The sequence below is a fragment of the Cannabis sativa genome, chromosome X (assembly GCF_029168945.1).
Source record: "Cannabis sativa cultivar Pink pepper isolate KNU-18-1 chromosome X, ASM2916894v1, whole genome shotgun sequence".
NCBI lineage: Eukaryota > Viridiplantae > Streptophyta > Magnoliopsida > Rosales > Cannabaceae > Cannabis > Cannabis sativa.
Window position 1 is genome coordinate 74,186,794 of NC_083610.1, and position 8,565 is coordinate 74,195,358.

An 8,565-nucleotide genomic window follows, 5' to 3' on the forward strand; every position below is an offset into this window, starting at 1 on the left:
GCGGGCTGCGTCTTCTTGGGCTTCAGCCCCTGGAATTCTTCCCTCGCGGATTGCGAGAACGCGACCGCGGTATGGGTGATCGTCGTTTGTTCTTGCCCTTCTCTAACTCTGCTAAAGAATTCTCGATTCTCTTATGAGGTTCGGCCATGGCGAAGAACTCTACCAAGGATTCAGGCCTTCGGGCCTGTAGCTCCTTCCAGAAGTCGGTTCTTGGCAAGATACCTGTTATTAGCATGCAAACAAGCGAAGACTCGGGGGCCTTCTCGACCTTTGTTACTTCGGCGTTAAAACGCTTGAAATAATTTTGTAAAGACTCACCAGGCTCTTGTTTGATGTTGGCCAAAGTCGTATAGGGTGGCCTATATGTCATCGTGGCCTGGAAATGTGTGAGGAATAAGTCGACGAAGTTTTCCCACGTCGATATCGATGCCTCTGGTAATTGGGTGAACCAATCATGGGCATTCTCCTCGAGTGTTGCCGCAAGAATGCGACACTTCGCAAGTTGCGGTACCTGGTCCACTTCCATTATAGTGTTAAACTTTTCTAGGTAATCTAACGGATTAGAAGTACCTTTATATTTGAGGGATTCGGATAAACGAAACCCTTTTGGAAGTTGGGTCTGCCGCACTTCTGCGGTAAAAGGCGAAGTGCCGTGCAGCTTGTATATGGGCTTACGCTGCTGCTCGAGCATCTTCAAAGCTTGCAGAAGCATGCTTTGATCGATTCCTCCTGTCGTAGGGGTTGGAGTCGCTGCGACTGCGGGGCTCGCAACCACTGGGGCAAGGTTCGAGGGGATATTAATCCCAGTGTTCGCGATCGGCGCGATAGGCGGGTTGTTAACTGTATTGACACCCTGATCGCCCGTATGGGGATCATGGAGCGTCTAAGTGTTATGTGGGTCGCGGGAGCGTGCCCTAAAAACTGCGTTGAGGTGATCACGCAGATCACCTCGGTGTACACGATAACGTCCTCCTTGCTGTGTCTGTACAGAGCCAGACCTCGTATACCTGCTCGAAGTGCGGCCATGCGAGGATGAAGAGGCCGATTCTGCGTCGTTATCTCGAGGTGGACGACTGCGAGGGTTGCGGCGCTCAGGATCCTCGTCGATTTGTGCGCTCTGGTTAGGAAACCTTGCAGATTGATCTCTTGACGTCGGGTGATTCAAGTCCAGAACTTCAGGGTCAGCTCTTCGTTCCCTGTGTACACGATTAGTTTGACGTCTGGAGGCTGTTACCTGAGGGTTTTCGTTGCGAATGGCAGGAACTCGAGGAGGGCGTCGAGCTCGACTCTGTCCATCTACCTCGGCTTGTAGCGCTCGCAGTTGATCCTGAATTGCAGCATATTGATCGGTCGTGAGCTGGACTACTCCTTCGGACACTACCGCCGGGGTGACGGGGGGAAAATGCATGGTTGCTGGTGGTGTGGATGTGTCTCCGACTTGAGGGCCAGTTGTTTCTGGGAATAGGTTGAGAGGTCTGATGTTGCTCCTCCCTACTCCGCCGTTGACGACGTCTACAGGTGGCACTCCAGCTCCAGGCAAGGGTACGCTCATCATTCCAATATTGATGGATCCGTTGCTAGCTCCGTTAACGTGATTTCCAGCCATGATGAATGGTGTTCTTTGAAGTGAATAAAATCTTACAGTCGATTCCCACAGACGGCGCCAAATGTTGTCGAGTGAATTTCGCAACACCAAAAAGTATTATTTAATTGATATAAAAGAGAATTTTTTGGGAAATGACTAGTGCGAGTATTCAACCTAAAATGGCGAGTACTCGACTGGGAATGCAAGAACAAACAACAAGGCTGGAAAAAGTAAACAAGACAATGAATTATAGTGGTTCAGTCAGATTTCGTTCTGCTTAGTCCACTGTAGCAAAGGATTCGTAGGTGCATTTTCATGGTGGATCACCCCTTTATATACAAAGTAGGTGTCCAATCGGTTACATGAGGATCACATTCATTGTTAATCCATTATTTACACATTGAATTGCAATAACTAAACTCAAACAACGTTAACATTAATAAATGTGTGACAGTTACTAAGTTCATCAACGTATGCGTCTTCCGCATCTGCAAATTGACCGTTCATGTTCCGTTTGCTGAGCTCGCAGGATCGCCAGTACGTTTGGAACGTCTGTGTCCTTAAGTAATCGCCCCTTGTAGACATCGCATGTTGGAGCTAGTAAAGTCTGGACATGCGAATTTATATTGGTCTGTCAGGGCTATTGGGTCGTTGGGACCAAACTGCATCATAGGGGGTTGGTCTCTATACTTGTCGCGGAGATATAGAGGGGACACTCGCACATGTTCCGACATATGCGAGTTGGATCTACCCTTCATGATGAGAATTATGGTTACGTGGTGCGACTTAAGTCACACTTACAGTATCTCGCTGGTTTTATCCTGAGCGAGGTCTAAACTTCGAGAAGTCTCTCACGGACATTCAGCCTACATTGGAAATCTGAATACACGTGTCCTTTAAAGAGGAGTCTGGTCTCGAGTTTCTAGGTGAGAGAAATCTCACTATAACAGCAGATAAATACCTAAGTCGTATTTTTTGCGGTAAAAATACCTTCCGTCACTAGTGTGGAACTTCCGTAGGTACCTGGCCGTTATGTGCTAGGTTAGTGTCCACGTGTCATTCTTTGATTAGTCCACGTCATTTAATTTATATATTTGATTTAAAAAATTAATTTAAACATTTAAAAAGTATTTTAATATTAAAAAAATCATTAAAAAATGTAAAAATTATATTACAATTAAACATAATTTATTAAAAAAAACTAAATTACATACTTAAAATAAAATTAAACACATTTAATATACATTCAAATTCATCCATTGCTCCTGAACCCAGAAAATTTCTAACCCCAATTCAAATTCATCCATTGTTCTTCCCCAAATTTTTTTTACCCAGATCTACCTGTAGCAACATCAAATGCGGTCGAAAACCTCATCACTCACCAACATCTATCTAGCAAAATCAAATTGACAACAAAAATCGGACCACCAAGAAAACCCAGAATAACTTGAGTAATAATAAAAAAAACCCAGAAAAATACTTTTGACAATGAACAATTATACATTACTGTAAGTACAAACCTAACTCGGAAATTTGTTAAATCACTCCTCATGCCATTAGTCTATGAATATCATTATCCTATGATAACTAATCTCATGCATCTTATTGGGGATGTGTCATTAATGTGCTCACTCTATGGTAAACCTAAAACAGAGATTAGTCGCAGAAAACCAACATAAAAATTACAAGGTTCAAAGAGTAATTTCAGAACAATCTTTATACACTATAGTGAGGTTGATACCCATATTTAGATTCAAGAAAATATCAACCTTAGACGAGAAATTAAAACCAAAAATGCAAAAAAGAAAGAAACTTAGTGCCTGTTCAATAGTTAATCTTCTGGAAGAATCCTTACAGATCATCTTTCTCAACAGATCCTTAGCCGATGGAGAACCCAACCAGAAAATCCTCGTCGAAAACCTCAAGTTTCCCCTCAAAACAGACTGGAAAATCTCGTTGTACTCTCTGCCCGAAAGAACCTCCGGCGCCACATAATACGGCGTACCCACCACCCATTCGACCAAGCCATCCTCGTTAAGCCACTCAGCAGAGCCGAAATCAGCAAGCTTGAGGTTCCCTATGGGGTCGAGCAGAACGTTCTCCGGCTTAAGTTCTCTGTGAAAACTGGGGAAAATAAATTAGGGTTTTTGATAGAGAAATGGGATAGAGATGTAGACAAGATTACTGGTGTTTGTGAATTAGTTTTAGGTTTTGAGTTTTAATTAATGATTTATTTTATTTTAATTTAATTAAAATATAAATATGAATATTAAATATTTATTGTTTTATTTTATTTTAAAACTATTTTTGTTTTATTTTTAATTTTTAAATTGATTTACAAATAAAAATTTTAAATTAAATGACGTGGACTAATCAAAGAATGACACGTGGACACTAACTTGGCACATAACGGCCAGGTACCTACGGAAGTTCCACACTAGTGACGGAAGGTATTTTTACCGCCCAAAATACGACTTAGGTATTTATCTGCTACTCGGCATAAAACTTAGGTATTTATGCCGCAAATTACTCATATATAAATAAAAGAAAGTTTAATTAAAGAAATTTTTACACCAAAAAATATAAAATACACACTTTATTACAAATATATCACCACACGATTAAGCCAATATTTTTACTCCTCAACTTTATTTTATTATAATTTTACTACTTGCACACACATTCCATGCAACCCTATACGTCACTGATCTATAACTTCTATCAATCAATCTTACATCATTTCCCTCTCTTTTTCTCTTCTTTTTCTTATTATTTTCAGTTTTTTTTTTAAAAAAACAAAACCTCCACAGCTGAACTCGTCTCCCTCCACGATCACAACCGGTTTTCCCTCTTCTTTCTGTTCTTCCATTTTTTTTTCAACTCACATTAACCAATTTACATAATCGTTTTCCCTCTCTTTCTTTTGCTCTTAATCTATATATAGATATGGCTATTACTCGTTCTTCATCCACCCCTTCCCTTGTGCCAAGAAAAGTTCTAAAATGGGTTTGAAATCTGTAGCTAATAGGAATAAGGGCAAACGTCCTGTTGTTCAAGACGATGACTCCGATTTTGCTCCTCAGTTGTCGAAACATGAGCGAGCTCTATAAGAATATTTTATATATGGAAATAAATTTTCTATTTAAGGAAATGATTTTCTATTTAAGGAAATAAATAAATAATTAATTTTCTGATAAATGAATATTTGATATTCATTGAATCTGGACAAAATCAATTATGTAATATTCTATATATGGTCAGATTTCTATATTCATTACCTGATTTGATTTCCTTAATTAATTGTCAAAATATTCTGACAATTAATGTGGCGCAGATATTGATGGAGTATCTCACCTATAAATATAGGGCCTCGGTCCCCGAGCTCCTCACTCATTCTGTTCATAACAGCAAAATCCATCTAAAGAGAGTTGAGAGAGCGAGGAAGCCCGATTACCCACATCAATCGGTTTCTTTTGCAGATCAAGCTTATGTGGTACTAAAGCTCAAAGATTCAATGGCTGGAGGTATTTCGATCCTTAAGTTATATAGTGCATATATGATTTATTTATTTCACACTTTATTCATATTCATGTATGTTTCAGTTTATACAAATAAATGTCTAACAAGCTCCTCCTGAAAAGAAAGCAAAGGTTGCTGCCCCTGAAAAAATTTCACATGCTCCTGCTCAAAAAAAATGATCAAGAAGATGCTCTTCTTCGATCGCAGGTTTGTTTTCAGTTTCATTTTGGTTTCCCCCCCATTTTTGAAATTTTTTCATATTCAACTTTTGTGGGTTTTGTGTTTATTGTTTTCATTATTTTAGGTTTTAGATTTTCTAATTTATTTTAGCAATTCTTTTGTATTTTTTTATGGTTCGTAATGCTTCTGTTATATTAATTTATTGTATGTGTTATTTTATTGTGTTTTTCATTTTTTTTAGTTTTAATTTCTGTTACATTTATTGTTGTTTTTTTTTCTTTTTTTGATTTTCAGATGTGTTGTTGTTTTTCATTTCTGTTTCTTTATTTGATCAGTTTTCATTTTTTTTTATAGTTTTTTCATAGTTTTATTTTATAGTTTTAACACCTTTCTATGTGTGTTTGTATTGAAATAGTTTAGTTGGTTTGGTGTCCATTTATATATCATCAATGGGTAAAAATTAGAACTATCATGGATATTGATATTGAAGGAGTTTAATTCGGTTGGTCTACTACTTTCTTTTATTTTTATGTTTTTATTCTGTTTTCTATATGTTTTGCTGTTTATACTATGTTTGGTTTTATATCTATGTTTCTATTATTGTTTTTTAAAAAAATTCTCCTGTTTGTTAGTTTGTTTATAGTTGTTTTGTAGTTGTATTATAGTTTTGCAACTTTCATATGCCCATTCATTATATTTACTTTCTTTGTAAAATGTAGGAGTGGGTTAACAAATTCAGTCCCAGTGATTTTTATAGATCCAAGTGCGTATGTACTAGCAATTTCTCTGTTATTGTTAATATTAAGAATACTTTATCTGGGAATTTGTTAAAAATGTTCTGAGACACGCAGTTTGGGCATTTCTTAGATATCCCGGAATTTGTTTTTCATCCCCACGTAGTTCACAACCTTCTTTTGAGGGAGGTTTACCAGCCCAATCTCAAAGAATTTTGGGCAAAGATTGCTGGCCGTTGTATATGGTTCAGTGCCGAAGAGTTTTACTTGATAACTGATCTTGATTGTTTTGGGGATTGCAATAAACTGTTATTTTCCCAGGAATCAAACCAGTTAGGTGAAGTCTGTTTCCCTGGCATAAAAATGATTAATCATAAGTCTATAGAGGATGCTTCTTGGGCACTAGGTGGGGACATGATGAATCCCTAGGATTGAAACTGACTGTGTTGTATTTCATCCAATGTTTCCTTCTTAGCAATACTCTTGATAAGGAAGTTTTTAGGTCTAATTTAGATATCATTGACAGCGGTCGATGGGATGAGTATTGCTGGGGTAGGGAGTCATTTGAGTTGACTATTGATTCTTTCAAAGACAGAATAGAGCATGGTATTAAAATGAAAAACAAAAAAGAGGAAAAGGGAGGTTAGTCTTACGATGGTTGGTACAGAGCGTTGGGCTGTCCTTGGGTGTTCATAGTCTGGTTTTATGAATGTTGTCCTGCAATGGTAAATACTTTTTGCAAAAGAGTTACATCCAAGATTCTAAGAATTCTGAATTGGACCAATGAGGTTGGGACCACAAATCCAACTTTTAGGGACTTGAAAGGCAAGATTTTTTATTTGCCGTTTAATAAGTGATTTTCAGTTTCTTTACTATTTTATCTTTGTTTTGTTCCATTTTATTAATCTTTGTTATTTTTATTTTTTTTTGTTTTATATTTTCTATTTTTGTTTTTGTTTTTCAGTTAAAGGTTAAGAACATTCGTCCATCTAATGAAGAAAAGCAGTAGTTGCAATTGGATGGCTTAATTTAAGATGAATCTATCGATGATCGTGATACAACTAAGCAAACATTCGAGAGTGGTTCATCTTCTAGAAAATCTGATTCTGATAACATAAAAATGTTAAAATCTAAGTTGGAATTGGTTATTTCCAGTCAAGAATCCTTGGCCGAAGATTTTATATCTTTGAGGTATTTTGTTGACCTTAATTTCAAGTCTGTCATGTTTGTTATTAAGGATTTTCAAGAAAAAGTTAATGTCATTTATGATCGACCTTCTGTTCAGGTATTTATTTTCACAGTTTTTATTTCATATATTTTTTTTTCTGTTATTGTTAGTTTTTTTTCCTGTTTTATATCAGTTGCAATACTATTTTCAACCAGGTTAAGTCATCTGAAGAATTTGTTACCCAAGATTCTGATGATGAGGAGGAGGATGAGAATGATGATGATAATGATGACAAAGGATTACCTGATCCAGAGAATATTGAAATTGATTCTGATAATGGTGATGAGTTGGGTAAAGATGGTGGTGATGGTTTTGGTGTTGACAAGGTTAGTGGTGATATTCCTACTGTTGATGTGATTCAAACTGAGGTTGTTGCAGGCAGTGAAGATAAGTCCAAGGATGTTGAAAATGTCAAGGGCAAAGAATCTGGTGTAAAAGGAGATGATTTTTTCAATGGTTTAAGCCAGCTTGAGATTGATGATGACCAAGTTGTGTTGGCTGGTTTAGAGGTTGTTGCTAAAATCAATGTAAGTGTACTTTTTATTCTTTTTTAGATTGTGTTAGCATGTTAGTTTTTTTTAGTTGTTAGACAATTTTATGTTAGTTTTGCAACTTTTACTTTTTTTTTTTATTTTTAAATTTTCTCTTTCAGGTTCCAGATTCCATTCCAAATATTATTGTTGAAAAGGCAGATGACATTGCTTTTGATGAAGAAGAGAATGACACTGTTACTTGTACTCCTCTGTTGGATAAGAGAAAACGTGTCCCGACATTGAAATCTCCTTTTGTTGATTTTGGGTCGGCTGATGTGAGCAGCAGCCAATGGAGGTAATGTCCTCAGGTTCTCAATCTAGAGGAGATGAGGGGGATTTTAAGATAGTTACATATGTGAAGGGCCTTTACGCTCTTAACGATTCATTTTCTGATCCCGTCTCTCCTAAAATTGAGGCTAAGTTTGATGATTGGATTAGCAAAGAATTGCTAAAATATCCTAGGTGATTATTTTCTTTATTCTGTTTTTTTTTTGTTTGCATTTCATTTTATTTTGCCAATTATTTGAATTCAATATTGTTTCTTAGTCGTTTGTTTTTTGATATAGGCCTTACAATGTTTACGAGGGTGGTGCGAAGAAATTTTTCCCAGGGTTCTGATTAGGTGTCGATTATGTTGAAGATAAAACTTGGTTTTATCATTTATCTTGTTGTGACATGTTTATCAATGACTCGGTAACATTTCTTATTCCTTTTACATTTTTTATAGTTGTATTATAGTTGTTTTATTATTGTTTTTTAGTTTAGCTATTGTTATTAAGTTTTTGT

At 36.7% G+C, this 8,565-nt stretch overlaps 1 protein-coding gene across 1 annotated transcript; it reads right to left on the reverse strand.

Annotated features, from left to right (window-relative positions):
• Positions 1-883: 883 nt before the first annotated feature.
• Positions 884-4,454, reverse strand: LOC133032348 (serine/threonine-protein kinase PEPKR2-like). Its single transcript, XM_061106266.1, has 3 exons — positions 4,402-4,454; positions 3,406-3,709; positions 884-1,234 (listed from the first exon to the last, which is right to left on the reverse strand). Exons 1-3 carry the CDS (start codon positions 4,452-4,454, stop codon positions 884-886), a joined length of 708 nt encoding a protein of 235 aa, XP_060962249.1.
• Positions 4,455-8,565: the final 4,111 nt, after the last annotated feature.